Raw genomic sequence first — 15402 nt, 5'->3', positions numbered from 1 at the left:
AAAGAGACTTGCGATGTGAGGGTTCGTTGGCGTGCCTCTTGGCCACAATGCTCAAGCCCCAAAGCACCCCGGCCCCTCCCGCTAAACCTGTCCTGGCCCCGCGAACCACGCTCGGATAGTTGAATGGCATATCGGCAAGGGCACACAGCTTATGACCAGGGGAATTTCTCGAACTTCATCCACCCGGCCAACAGCCGGTTACATCCCAGGTACTGGTCGCTGATCTACCTCTGGGTCTTCCCCTGTTCTCTTGCAAGCACTGCAAGCACATCATTAATCAATCACCAGCGCACAACGGGCAGCTGCCGTGGATCTTCTTTATGGCTGGTTGGCCTGGGCAAGCTGGGGGAACACCACCACCAGCCTGCTCACACACTCGCTCACTCAGCTTCTGCAAGCCTGCAAGGTCCCAATCTGTACCGTCTCACTCAGCCCATTCCATATTGCCTGAAAATTTTTCTTCCTTCTACTCGTTAGCCTGCCAACACACCATGCTCACCTGCAGTTGGACTCGTACCCAGCTTTAGTTGCGGATCCCAGCCTTTAGTCGGGCACGTCGGGGTCATCATCAGGAGGATCCCAATATGGGCTTCTCTGCAACTTGATGCATGGTTGGCGATTCTCGGTTTCTGAACGGTTCACAGCTTTTGGACTTAATGTGGCCATCTGTGGGCATCTGCCGGTAGCCTGGCCTGTCATTGTCAGTCACATCAGGCCCCTCCAATGCCATAACCGGATATACGGCTCCAACAACGTGGACAACGACGTAGCGCGAGGTCGTAATGCTGAACAATGGAGCATTACCACACGACTTGGAGGGGCAACGCCTCGTATCGCGAGGGTCGGGACGCCAGCCTTCCTTTGGCAAGTGCCGTCTGTCCCGTCTGACCAGATCTTAAGCTCAAATATTGAGACTATATGCACATGGCCAGCGCCATGGACCAGCTGCCAAGCGGTACCGCCTCCATCAGCCAGCCCTCTGCTCTCTTTATCCCCATCTCGAAGTACTGGAGTCAGGTCGGCGTCCTTGGCAGAACCGGCGTGTGAAATCCAACTTCTCGGCGTGGCCGACGAACAGTTATTGCCCGGCACGCATCTTTTTGTAAATACCGCTCTCTGCCGTCCTCAAACGACCTGTGAACTCTATTGCAATCTCGCCCGCAGTGTCGATCGACCGGAATCATACCCTCTTTGCATCGCGAACTGCCTCATATTCTCTAGCCATGCATGCGCTACTGTCTCTCGTCCTCTCGGGGGCCGCCATGGCCGCCACACTCAACAATCCGCTGCGAAAGCGCGCCGAGTGCGGGCCCGGAATTGGGTCCTGCGCTCCGGGTGAGTGTTGTAGTGAGGCCGGCTGGTGTGGAACGACGGAAGAATACTGCGGCGGCTCGCAATGCCAGCTCGAATACAGCGACTCTTGCGATACCTTGTAAGTCCATCGGAACGTCGGATGGCGCTCGCCATGCGCCGCACATTGCTAACACGTCCCTGGCAGCTTCCCGCCTCCCGGCGCCAGCACGGAGAGCATCTCCCGTACCCTTGTGGGATCCGTGCCTTATGGTGTGTTCATCTGCTTATGCATCGTGGAACGGATCTAACATGCATGATCTCTTAGGCTCAATCATCACCACTTGCGCCAACCCAGGGTCCTTGGCATTGACCTTTGATGATGGCCCTTACATCTACACATCCCAACTCCTTGATCTTCTCGAGGCCCAGAACGTCACCGCCACCTTCTTCGTCGCAGGCAACAACATCGGCAAGAAGCGCATAGACGACGCCACTACACCATGGCCCGCCATCTTGCGTCGGATGTATGGCCTCGGCCACCAGATTGCTAGCCATACCTGGACCCACCGCAACTTGAACGAGGTCAACAGCACTATCCAGAGGACGGAAATCATCTACAATGAGATGGCGTTCCGAAACCTCTTCGGCTGGATTCCAACCTATATGCGTCCCCCATTCCTTGAGTGCAACGCTGGCTCGGGCTGTCAAACTTTGATGAGAACTCTAGGGTATCATATCATCAATGTCAACGTGGATACCAAGGACTACGAGAACGATTCTCCGACCTTGATCCAGGTTAGCAAGGACCGCTTCTCCAATGGGGTCTCGACAAACGCGGCCGCTAATAGCTACATCGAGCTGTCCCATGATGTCCACTATCAAACTGTGGTCAACCTGACCCAGTTTATGATTGACACTGCAAAGGAGCGTGGCTACCGTCTGGTGACCGTGGGCGAGTGCCTCAATGATCCCAGGGAGAACTGGTACCGCACAGCTGGTGGCGCACTTAGCACCGGAAGCACAGCCTCGACCACGGCGTCTCGCGCCGCTGCGTCCTCTACCCTGATTGTGTCTTCTCGAGCGTCAACATCCTCCGCTCCTGCGGCTACAGGCAATGTTTCGCCGGACCAAACCTGCGGTGGCACCACTGGTTACACATGCTTAAACTCTGCGTTCGGAAACTGCTGCTCTTATTATGGATTCTGGTAAGATCCCCGGGAACATTTGACGCAATGAAGGACACAGCTGACGATACTGCCCCATTACACAGCGGCTCCAGCCTGTCATACTGCGGAACCGGCTGCCAATCGGGCTTCGGATCCTGCTCACCTCCATCTTCCGGCGTGAGCGACACGACCAACGGTCTCTGCGGCAGCGATTTCAATGCCACGTGCAAGAACAACGGTGATAAGACCTGCTGCTCGCAATATGGCTTCTGGTAAGTCATTCTCCCGTATCACCTCTTCCCCAGCTTTCCTGTTCCACGGGCATGGTTCATCCGATGGCGATCATATGGAAAAACTTGATATACTGACGAGAATGTAACCAGTGGTAACACTGACACGCACTGCGGAACTGGCTGCCAGTCGCTTTTCGGCACCTGCAATTGATCGGGCCAGACTTGTGGTGCAGCACGTATTGCGGCCTGCACTGAACCTTGAGGCTGGCCGCCATACTCGCACAGCATGGTCGATCCTCGGGGCACCCTCGTCGGCTTCCAGGGTCTCTACTCAAGCCATTTCATTTGCAATCTGTCAACCAGGAATGACAACGAGCATGAGGGGCAACGTCAAAAACCTTGATTAATTATGTTTTGTTTTTGTTTTCGGGCAGGCGGGCGAAGAAACCGTTAGCATCTCAACGTGCGTCTGCCTATTGACAGCCAAGTCGGCGTCGGACGCACTGCGACCTGTCTAACCTTTCCCACCTACCTTTATGATCTCTACGGCCGAGACGATGGATAAAGACGCAGCTGCAACGCAAGTGCATCGCGGCAAAAGCGTTGGAAATAGTTTAATGTTAACCTAATCGTGAGCGATTATGTCTCAACCTATTTTGCGACATTTCAACGGCCGGTCTCGTGCTCCTAATGCTTGTCTATGTCTTTGTTTCGCCGCCGCCCGCAGCTGACCAGGCCCCGTGCCAGGTCGGTCCCCTCCGAATTGTCTTGGGTCGCAAGGCAGGCTACAACGGTTTATTCTTCGTGGCTACCTTCCACATACGAGGAGGCCCGAGATGTCTTGTGCGTAGCATCGGAGAAACGCAATTCTCGTGATCATTTTGGTGATGCTTCAAGAGGGACCACGCTCATATCGCAGTGGCACCATCGCGGCAGGACATGCCCCGAAAACCGGTGTTTACAATTTGCCTCGGCCAGCAAAAAGTTTTCTGGAATTTCGACTCTGCGCTACGACGTATGACGAGCTTTCGTGGTGCCGAGACTCTAGCGATCTGCGATGGCTGGGGTCTGGCAGCCCTCGTGCGGCACTCGTCTCGGCCTGCCAAGGCACGGCAAAGGTTTCTGTCTCCCAAGACTTTACCCGAGCTTACAGCTTACGTGGGCATTGGATGGCATACGCAGTCAGCAATGAAGCGAAGAACGCCAAAAAAGCTTCACCCACACGCACGGCGGCGAGGTTATTACTCGAATGGGAGATACGGCGAGAGGGAAATGGATCTGTGCGGCAGAAACAGCTGTGCAGTGGGCATAGACAAGGCGGTCGAAGTTGTTACCAAGCTGCCTCTGTCGACAAGGGCCTCGTTCGTAAGCCCAAGCATCCTGAATCGTGACGCATTTCTCTCACCTTGGGAAAACATCGACTTGTGGAATTCGATCATTTCCCCTTGAGGGGCAGCTGAACTGCTGAATAAACTCCGCCAGGCCGTGCTCTTCTGCGATGCTAGCGCCCAGCTAAGTGGGTTGGCCAGCAGCGAGCTAGTGCCGTCGAGCTAACAGAGCTCATCTTATTTTTGGGATCATGTTAGCAGCACAACTTGCGCGGTAGAACATCTGTCATTCGATCTGTTGGATGGTCCGGAACTGGGCTGCGATGCGCACGCGAGTTCTGGACTAAACTAACCCCGTGCTGGGTTGACATGCGACGAGATGACACTGCGAAGGTGCGCCTCGATGGCCGACATGGGGGCGAAAAAGACGTGCCGCACCGTAGCATTTCGTGGGGGAAATTCGATAGTGTGCCGACCAGCAGACTGCAGCGGCGAATACTATGCTTAGATTAGGCAGTAGTACACCATATGGCGAGGCAAACAAACAGGATGGACAACGTGGTTAATGGCCAAGGATGGAGGTGCAGGTACATTGCATACACGAAAGCCTCTTCTGTGCCATTCACAGTCCTGTGTCTCCGGACGAAGCGTGCGGTCTTCTGCCCTAGCGCGGAACGTCCCTCCCATCTTACCTCAACGTCAAGCTCAGTGCGAGAAATTGTCGAATGGCACCACTGGCCGGTCGCTGAGGACCCCGGTCCCCGAGGTGCCAAGCGTGCGTAACCTTGGAAAAGAAGGTCCCGGCTACTGCAGGAACTGGGATGCCGCGTGCTTAGCGCCGCGCCAACTCTCATCGGGGGTCGAAGTGGGGCCGCTTCCGCCGCCGCCGCTAGCACTGGAAGTCGGGCGTCTTGGACCCACCCCTCCGAGTCCAATTCCCCGCGACCTGTAACCCCGGCCAATCACTATCGGGGTAAACGGATATATACATAGTTGCAAACTTGCATCGGGGCATTTTATGACGGTTAAGCAAGAGAAAGCAAAGGGAGGGGCGTGTGCATCTCCCTTCCCGTCCCCTCCACCTCCCCCCCCCTCCCTCCTCCTCGTCCCACCGTCGCCACCCTCTCACACACCGCAACCCACTCCCCCTCCTTCAGCCTTCTGGCCCCTTGCTACTTTGAGGTTGTCGATGTGTTTCTCACCATCAATCCTCATCGCAACGACCATGCAAGCCTCTTCCGCATCTCTCTTCCGCCCCGCTCTCCATCTCTCACCCTCCCACAGGGGCTAGAGTCCGCCTCATCCATCATCCAGTCGCACAATCCATCCAGGCTGAAAAGCTGGGTCCTGGGGATTGACGCCTGTGATGCGACTCCATATTCTCCCCTCACCCATGTCCAAAGAACCTTGCTACAACGCCCACCGATGGTGTGATGAACCTGGAGCGTTAACGCCACAGCCTTTTCTTCTTACGCGCCTAGCAAGGAGAGACTGATACGGGCCACAACGACCGCAACCGCACGTCCTCAACGCACCTACCGCTGGAACCTCTTGGCTTACCGGCAAACCGCCATCTGTGTCAGAGGGGGCAACAAAAGCTTCCATTTTCGAAGCAATGCCCTCCCCTTACCCCGACTGCTACTACTCAGGGGCTGCAATCAACCGCAGAAGAAAGCGTTTCCAACCGGTGATTTCCCAAACGAGAAGCGACGGCAAGGAAAAGGATATGGTTGAAAAGAAGGGTCCTCTTGGCAATTTGAACATCATTCATCGATGCAATGGTTTTCCCGGGGCCTGGCTGCTATCCCTCAACAACACTAGGTAAACGTTGGCAAGCCGGATCTTGCGGTGGAAGGGATGATTCAGCGGTCTGAACTCGAGTACCAAGTAGGAGGAGGCTCGAGGCAAGCGTTGAGAGCGAGCCCACACAACCAATTGTGTCGTTCATCCTGTCTCATCCAGTCATCCGAAGTACTTGTCGGCCGTCGAGAACCACGAGTGCAGTGTTGGCAGCATTGGCTTGATGCCACAGACATTAGGCCGCGCCGCTATACATGCCGCAACCATGTACGATACGCACGATGTCGTTCGCCCGGAGTTTTCGGTCAGCGTCCGCGTACAGAGACAGCTAGAGCTAAGACGCGCATCTACCTAAACCACACAGAGGAAATGCACAATTGTGTGTGCCTGAGTGAAGGCGTTGACGGACCTGCCTTGCCCTGGCCTGCTGAAGCCTGTCTGTCCTCTCATCGACAGCCCAGATTCTAAGCTTACTTGCGTGCGGAGGCCACCCACTTGCATGGGCAGGCACCGTACCACGTCTTTTGGTGCCCACTCTTGCAGCCTACGAACCCACGAACACGGGCTTGGCAGGCCGGGGTTTGATCTGATTTGATCCGATTCACAGCTCACTGCTGCAGCAACCATCAGCGATATCGACCATCCAGTCGCCGCCCCAAAGACTTACTTTGCCCCGCCGATGCAGTATTGTCTTGTTCTCGGAAAGAGGTTGGTTGGCTTTGCCTCGAGAGGGAGCAGCCTAGTCACCAAGCTCAACCCAACCGAACCCAGCCAACGCTTTCTCGCAGCCAATCCATCTGCGGCTCTTTTGTTTCCTTCGCCCCCGTCGTTCTCGAAGCGAAGATCACCCGCGAACACGGAGGCCAAGGACTCCAAATGGCCTTTGTGGCATGTGTGGTAGCCCCCAGGGGCCCAATCCGCGCTCACGCTCAAAATACCTCTCGTAGCTGCACGAAGACTGCACTTCGCAACTTCAGCAAGCAGCGGTGTCCTGAAGTTGAAACTGACGTGTATATTGGACAGGGGTGTCAGCGGAGAGCTTCACCGCGCTAAGTTCCTAGGGCCGGATCATTACCAGTCGACCACCCACCCCCGGTCGAAACGGACGCCGTTCCCTTGCCTTGCTTAGCGAGCGGCTCCCGTCTTGAACGTCGTACCGGCCGTGCATCTCTTGCTGCGCCGTCTGAGCGCCTCTTCTTCTTTGGTGTGCATGTCTGTGCGGTATGATGTTTCGTTTTTATTCCGAATTTGCTGCTTGCCTAGGGTCCTCTCCTGCTTCTACGCCATACCAAATGTCGACGTTTGACAACGCCACATGTCCCCTCGGACCACGCCGATCCTTATTCTGGACGTCTTGTGAGCGAGTTGGCCCTTTTCCAGTATCGCACACAACGCAGAGTGACGGGCTTTGTACCGCTCGTATACAGGCTGCCGCCTGACGGCGATCATGGCGTTTCTCGGATTCAAGCGAATCTAGCGGGCAATATCAGCGGCGGCAACAGCTCAGCTCAGAAAGTCACGGAGGAGACTTTACGACTTTTCGAGCCAAGGAGACCCGGCGTAGGACCCAGGGGGGTCCTGAAGTGAGCCATCCAACCATCCACCTGCAGCCGCCGCTGTGCATGGTGCTGCTGCTGTTGAAGCCTTTTCTTTTTGGACATGGATATGGGATGGCATGGTTGTCTCATCTCCACCACCCAACCACACGTTCGGCGGGAAACGTCGTTGGATGGCTTGATCCCCTTGCAAATTGCCCAATGGCGTTTGACTGTTCCCGTAACCCCGTGGCTGGACCAAGTGGACATGATCGAACCTGCTTGCTGCTTGTCGATTTCTTGCTTGCCATTGCCTCAGCTGACGCTAGATTTGGCATCGTTGTGGCCATGCCCGAATCTGTTCATCGTTCGGCCCAGCCCAGCAACTTGCTGCACTCGGATCAATAGTCCGTATTGCGAGACATGGCCGCACATCGTCGAGGAAGCAGCTCAATGTCAGGTCAAGCAAGTTGCTGGCTCCGAGAGAGACCCTGCGCGGTCCATGCCCACCCCCGGACCGCGAATTAGCTGGATGCTACCACACACTCTACCTGAGCCTGAGTAGAGCGTTGATTCCGAGAAACCAGACAGCTGGTCGAGTCAACCGCCTCGTGAGGCTAACCCAAGTTGAGGAAGTCTAGGTCCGCCGTGCTGATGCTCTCCTCTTTTACCCCATGCTGGCCCTCTTTTATTTTTTCCCATCTACTGCCATCCCATCCGTAGGCATATAGATTCCCCCTCCACTTCTCACCCTTCACTCTCTTCCTCTCTTCGGCAGGAACTTTGTCTGTTGCCTCCGGCAGTCACCACATTCGTTTTGTTGTTGGCCCCAGCCAGGATCTTGATTAGATCCCTGACTCCCCCAGTCGTCTGTCGTTCCTCGTTCTATACTTGATAGTCAACCGCTGTCGTCGTTCTTGAGGCCTTCGTTTGGATCACCACCTCTCTTCAACTCCATCCGTATACCCAGTCAACACCATGACGCGGGCAGCTCCCTCTCCTCCTCTTCCCCCGCCGGCTCCGCCTGCCATGGCAGAGGCAAGCCGGCCTCCCCTGGCTCCCTCTGCTCACTCTGGATCATCAACACCGGCTCGTAGCCACCGTAGTTTGTCCATTCCGAGGCCGTTCAACCCCTCAAGAATCCAGTCTCAGGGCTCTGTAAGTCGCAATAGCTTCACCTTGTATGAGTAAAGCTGACTGTTTAGTCCGTCGTGGGCTTCACCACTGACGATCTTCCCTTCGGCCAACGTACACCCGGCTCCAATGGCCATCGCTCATGGCAGTCTCGCGGCGGCGAGTCTGCGGCATCCTTCGTATCATCCGTCCAGCAAGAGGAGGCCAAGCTCAGATGGGACTCAGATGCAGAGCTCAAGGTGGTTTCGAAGTCTCTGCTGAGGTTCCAGAAGTGGTGCCTTCTCATCGGTCTGCTCTGCATCAATGCCGCGCTCATTTACATCTCGTTCACCTATCATGTCGCCCACTACTTCTTCATCGTTCTGCTCAGCTCCAACACGGTCCTCCAATTCATCATGATCGTCTTCATTGTCGGCCACCTCCTCTTCAAGACCATCTTCTGGTGCTTCCGCCGCAAAGAAAAGGTCCCGGAGACCCCGGAACGCATGGTCATGCTTCTGCCATGCTACAACGAAACGTACGAAGAGCTCACTCGCTCGCTTGACTCCCTGGTAGCGCAGAAGAACATTGACGAGCACCCGCGCATGATTTTCATCGTTGTCGACGGCAACGTCAAGGGCCCTGGTATGGAGAAGACCACTCAAGAGTACCTCCTGCAGGACATCCTCGAGCCCGGTCCAACGCGCTTCTTTGAGAACGGATACCGCGCTCGCGATGGTCTCTTCATGCCCACCAAGATTCAGACCGGTTACTACAAGGGACTGCCCTACCTTTTCGTTGGTAAGCGGTACAACCAGGGAAAGCGCGACAGCTTGTGCTTTGCCCGTTCGTTCCTGTACCATTTCCACAAGCGCTCCGTCAACGTCATGACCATGTTCAACAACGACCTCTTCGAGCATGTCGGCAACGCCTTCGTCGTCCAGGGCCTGGAAAACATTGAGTACCTCGTGGGCATGGATGCTGATACCGTCTTTGATGAATACTGCATCTGGGAGATGTTGAGGGAGATCCGCAAGAATCCCAAACTTGTCGGTGTATGTGGCCACGTCTGTGTTGACTATGACGGCAAGAACTGGGGTCTCTGGTCGCTGTACCAGTCCGTCGAGTACTCCCAAACTCAAGGTCTCCGCCGCATGTTCCAGTCGCGCATCACCGGCAAGGTCAACTGTCTTCCTGGATGCTGTCAGCTTATCAAGATTGACGAGGCTACCTTTGGTGATGAGGTCCTTCGCCAGCGCTTCGGATACTGCCCTAAGCCCAACGACCTGATGACCCAGCACATCATGGGCAATTACTCAGAAGACTCCATTCACGCCAGTATCATCTTCTCCCTGTTCCCCCAGCGCCAGACCGCTCAGGCTCTCCGCGCCAAGGCCTTCACGATTGTGCCCCAGAACTGGAATGTCTTCCTGTCTCAGCGCAAGCGTTGGGCCCTGGGATCCATCTCCAACGAGTTCGTCATGATCTTCCGCCCTGGTATCATCCCCATCGAGCGTCTTCAGTCGATCATCGCCGTCTGCACCTGGTTCATCACCCCATTCATCATGGCAGCAGTCATCGCCCTAATCATCATCCTCATCCGCCGTGGTGACGAGCTCGTCCGTGATCCAGTATTCATGGCGCTTTTCTCTCTGCTGCTCCTTCGATACGTAAGTTCCCTCGCCGACTCTTCGATATGATTCATGGCTGACAATGTCGCAGATCTACTCCTTCTGCATCGGTTTCTGGCTGCCAAGAAACATGCTCGAGCGCATGCAGTATTTCGTCGGGTACTTCTTCCACCTCTGCACCTCGCCTTTCCTCAACATGATCATCCTCGGCTACTCCCTCGTCTACTCGGACGACTTCAAGTGGGGCAAGACTCGCGAGGTCATCAAGGGCGACGACGAAAAGACGGACGCCGAGGGCGGTCGCGGCACTCATTAAATGCGCATTACGTCTCGACACAGCGACAGATGCGGCGGCATCATGAGCTGGCTTCAGCTGACCATGCCGCCGCCCGGTGGAGCCTGGGGCCCGGGTCGCTGCCGAATCACGGCCTTCCCCAATCCCATCCATCCCATCGGGACAAGCCTCTGCTGCCTCGTCACTTCTCGCTCATTTCTTTTTACTTGTCGAAATCATTCATGTGGCGTTTTTGCGACTGTTTAGTAGGGCTGAAAATGGGAACATTAGACTCGTCAACGCGACGACTGGGAGGGTGAGACATGGCTTGCGATTGGAGGATCCGGGCGAGCCGCACGACCAAGGGAGAGGAAAAAAGTTGATATCAGATATATCCAGGTAATGGCAGTACACGGGCTACCTGTGGAAGGAGGAACACATTTCATCACCATCGACCACCGACAGCATCATCACATACGGCTTGGAGAGCTCGTACATAGCGGAGGGCCCTTGTACAGACGGACTGAAACGAACGACGATGGCGGGGCTGCGCTCTGGCAGGGCCCTGTGTCTTCTTCGATTCCTTCCTGCTTTTGATTCTGTCTTCATATTTCCGACTTGTCTTGTCGGATCTTCATTCTTATTTTCGATCATTTGTTTTCTTTCATTCTTAATGTAATGTTTAGGTCTGGTGGCTCCATGAATGACTTATGAGGCATAGATACCTTTCTCAAGTATCACGTACGAAATCCAAAATCATACAGACGGCTGACCCATTTTCATGCTTTCAATTGTTTTGCTGTGTATGTCTTTGTTTTGAGACGATTGATTTGCACCGTTGTCACGACGGCGGGGGATGCGGTGGTTGGTCTCCGCGAAGACAGCGCTGCGACACATGTGTGGCACGCCTTGAATCTCCGCCATGCCGATAGCTCTATCCTGTCGCAACCTTCCATCCCGCTGCTGTCGCGAACAATAAGAAACGGTAAAATTGTTTCCAGGGACAAATTTGGAGATTCTTTTCCAAGGTACGTCGCATTCGAACTAATAGCTGGACCCAACTAACTTGTTTAGCCGGTGGCACCATCAACCCAAATGAAGCTATTACGCGTCCAGTCAACGTCTTTTTTGAGCGTGCTTTTGCAACCCAACCCTGCAGTCCCAGCTAAAGTAGCTCGTCGCATCGCGTCTAACACGGAGCTAGGAGAAGGAAGCTATGCCTCCGTGCCCCCGTCGAAACCTCGCCGTCGTGGACCCGTCAACCGTAGTTGTACGTCCGTGATGTGGGAGGAGACAGATCCCGTCAAGCCCTACCGTCTTTCGCAAGATCAGCGCCATCTGAACTAATTAGCTCCCGCCCCGAAGGCTGAAAATCGAAACGATTTAGTGCGGCGAAGGCGCGATGGGCCCCCGAAAAGATCATCGTCAACCCAGACTCATTTCCACGCCCAGCTTGGCAGGTCCGCCGGCGCTAGAATCAGGTACCCGAGTGATGGTCGTCCGCTGGCGCCTTTTCGCATCGTACACAATCCATCGTGTGGTGAGGCTCCGGTGAGTTGTAATGAGTTCTCCAAAGTACTTACGCGCCTCCTTCAGCGACAACATCTCACTCTCTCACACTAGAACCCATGTGGTTGTGTCAGCGACGGTGAGTCGCGGCGAAGACTAAGCGATTTATCGCACATCTGAGTCGAGAACTTCAACGGTGAGTGTCTTAGCTAATCGCACAACGCAAAGCCCTGCCACATGTGTAGGGATGGAATTGGGCTCCAGCGGAGCGCGTCTCAACCTTGAACAGCTTTGAGTGAGGTCCACCTGGGGAAGTGATCCGGACAAGGCCCCATCACTCCCGCCCTCCGCCTGCTACTCATGCCCGACCGGAATGTCGATCTCTCCATGTCATGAAAGAACACCCACAGAAGCTCCATCAGGGATGGAGGAAAAGGCGCGGGAAGAGTACAGAGCAGCTCACACACTACGCGTGTAGGCACCCGTCCAGTGGCATTCTTTCGGATGTCTTCATCCTCGCCATTCTGGCGCGATGTCTCGACTGCCTTCATTTGCAAGTCCACTCATCCGCAGGAAGTGTTAAATTGGTTTATTCCCGGATATATTCGCTCAAGTCTGACAAGCCTGCAGGCAATTGGCCCAAGACCGCGCTCCGCAAGGAAACGAAGTCTTCATCGTTTTTACCCCTCATCTCATCGTATCCCAGCCACCAATCTACTCAGCGACCGGTACGATGTCTCACACAAGACAGGGCTTGTCATTGTCTTGGAAAAAAAGACATCTGGTATCACAATACACACGACATGGGATACGAATAACCGCCATGAGACAGAAGGGCTAGGCCACATGCCTCCGCAGCTGCCAGCACGCAATATTATGCACTCAGACCCCTCATACTGCCAGCCATCGTCATATAATACCATCTCAGCTCCTTGGCATCAGCCTCGACATCGAACAAAAGGTCGCCGGGCGATGACGCCGGCAACATGAACTGAAAAGTTTTCTTTCGATTTTCTCACTGTTGCTAACCACATATGCAACCCCGGTCCCTTAATTCTCCCTTTTGTGCGAATGTGCAACCGAATGCGGTGAGCTGCACCCTGCGCGAGCTGCTGCGCCATGATGCAGCATACGCAGAGGGCGTACTCAACCCAGAGGCAACATGCGCAGGTTGCAGCGAGTTACAACACAGCGACGGGACTTGTGCGAAGCGAGCCAACCCTATTCCAGGCCGATGAGCGGGTACCGAGCCCGGAGTTAAGGTTCTTGTTTCTTTCTGTAAGAGGCAATTCACGGGGGTAAACTGCCACCTCGTCGAGTTTCGTGATCCGGTGAAGGCATGATGGAATCGTCCATTTCAGGTGCTGTTACCACTCTGGTAGCAACGACCGCGACGGCAACGTGGGAACGGCGGATGGCGAACCCAGACTGGTCTCAGAGAGCAGCCTCCCTTGCAACGGCTGGCGGTTGGCCAGTGTCTCAAGTCTGGGCAATCCCGTGTCTGCACGAAACTGGGGCGTCCTTTCGGAAGGACGAGCCAGAATGGTGGCCGACGTTGCTGTCAATCGAGCATCGGGGGGTTCCTTTGCCGACATGATGGGAGGCTAACTGAAGGGAGCCAGCCGGCAAAGGGCTCTGCAATCCCACCGTAAGCGTCACATCACAGGAACCACAACCAGGACAGGAGGAAAACAAAAACAAGGACTCGGGCTCAGAGACACAGCCGCGCGCGAGCAAATCGTCCACGTTTCGCGGCAACAGTCACATTTCAACGTAAAGCTGACTGCCAAGCAAGCGCCAGAAAGCTTCGAGTAAGGCAAGCTTCCCTCGCCAGACACAGTGAGCTGATGGCGAGGAACCCCTGGTCCGGGTCATCTTTTCGGCAGACATGGCCTGAAAAACAGCAGTAAAAGTGCTGGAAAGATGCGATCTGACGCCTGAAGATGGCATACAGCGGCCCTGGAAACACACACCGAGCGCTGCCAAGCCAATACTTCGGCAGGTCAGGGGCGCTCGTGGGACGTGGCAGGCGCGGAGCGAGTAGCTTGACCTTCGGTAGAGCATGTTAAGGGGGTGAGCTGACCATGGACCCGGGGCGGGAGGCAATAATCGGGGGAATAGCCTCCAAAAGGGGTTCCAGGGTATTTCCTCGATTGATGCATGATGTTTATGCACTTTCTCTTATGAGAAAAAGAGCCCGTGCGGCTCGGACCCACCCCACAAATTATCGCCCTGCCTCGCTCTCCGCCCCCAGCTCGCTGCTTCACTGCTGCACAGCACTTTTCAAGTCTCCATCTCACTCACCCATTCATCCTCCCTCTCACCTCGTCTTCTTCCCACGCCTGTTTCCTCACTAATCCAACTGCAGAAAAACGAGTGCATCTCATCATCCACAGCCCATCCTGGCCCCATCTCACCTACATGAGAAAAAGCTGGAGACATCACAGTGAGGCCCCTCTTCAATATAGCCCAGGCTGCTGTGCGTCAACAACAGCCGGGCAACAGGTCAATATGCAAGCAGCTCAATCAAAGGAATCCAATGCCATCATACCATCGTTGTCCACAGCATTATTACTCGGCTGATCTGCAAGGCACGTTACTATGCCGTACGCGGGCTCGGCATCAGCACCAACGCCCAGCCTTGTCACCTCAATGACCATCCTCGTTTTCTCATATTGGTCTTTTTTGCTTTTGACGCACTCCTCGATCGATTTGGACGCTCTTCAAGACCCCACAACGGCTGACTTGCCTGTCTTCGGATCCACGTCGGCTTACGTCCAGTCAGCCTGTGCTCGATGGAGGCTCTCTTGGCTTGCCTTGGTACCTCAAACGACGGCTGTCTGTACACCATCTCTTGTGTTAGGCACACAACAAGGTCATGTATGGATTCAATATTGCCTGCGCCGCCTCCAATTACACATCTCACAGGCAGTCAGGCACCAGAGTGCCAAGATTGGTGGCCGTAGTCGGCACATCCACCACTCACTCACAGGACGTTCTGACATCTTCAAGCCATGTCAGAACTGTCTTCTCAGATGCCTAGTGGCGTCCTGAATCACCGCCAGTTCTGTTCGTGACCGCCGCCAGTGACCCGTGACGTTCGGGGATTTGTTCAGCTACTTGCGCTAGAACCATCCCCATGTCTTATTCACGTTGCAGGCTCCTTGCTTTTCTCTTGTTCGCCCTCGTATTATCAGATGGAGGTGACTAAAATAGTCACTTGCCGGCAGAGGGCCCCGACCAACGGGGAGCCGCCGCCGCCTCGAAGCACCCATGTCTCATTGGAAGCTCGCTCCACGGTGCAGGCATCTACCGCCATGCGGGGATGACCAGCAATGTACACGCACATACAGAACGTCGCGTTTCTCTCCGGCAGAGACCTGCTCGCTGTAATTACTTCCCCCTCCGAGCTGGAGCCAAGCACGCTGCGGCCGATCTCACGCCGCCTGCGTAGGGTCGTATTTTCAGCCGAGAGACTACCTACATGCCCAAGGTAGCTTGCTCACCCGATCAGATGAAC

General features: G+C 55.1%; 2 protein-coding genes across 2 annotated transcripts; both read left to right on the top strand.

Annotated features, from left to right (window-relative positions):
* Nucleotides 1–1262: 1262 nt before the first annotated feature.
* On the top strand, nt 1263–2903 carry CGCA056_v001961 (Chitin deacetylase; the record flags this gene model as incomplete). Its single annotated transcript, XM_037317220.1, has 5 exons — nt 1263–1432; nt 1499–1563; nt 1619–2498; nt 2564–2731; nt 2843–2903. The coding sequence occupies 5 exons, from the start codon at nt 1263–1265 to the stop codon at nt 2901–2903; spliced, it is 1344 nt and encodes a 447-aa protein (XP_037185119.1).
* Nucleotides 2904–8333: 5430 nt separating this feature from the next.
* CHS8-1 (Chitin synthase 8) lies at nt 8334–10415 on the top strand (the record flags this gene model as incomplete). The annotated part of the gene is made up of 3 exons (XM_037317219.1): nt 8334–8513; nt 8561–10138; nt 10191–10415. The coding sequence occupies 3 exons, from the start codon at nt 8334–8336 to the stop codon at nt 10413–10415; spliced, it is 1983 nt and encodes a 660-aa protein (XP_037185120.1).
* Nucleotides 10416–15402: the final 4987 nt, after the last annotated feature.

Source organism: Colletotrichum aenigma (assembly GCF_013390185.1).
Source record: "Colletotrichum aenigma strain Cg56 chromosome Unknown KSG_Cg56_contig01, whole genome shotgun sequence".
NCBI classification, from domain to species: domain Eukaryota; kingdom Fungi; phylum Ascomycota; class Sordariomycetes; order Glomerellales; family Glomerellaceae; genus Colletotrichum; species Colletotrichum aenigma.
The sequence above is the reverse complement of the archived record's forward strand: the minus strand, read 5'-3'. Positions and strand labels throughout refer to the sequence as shown.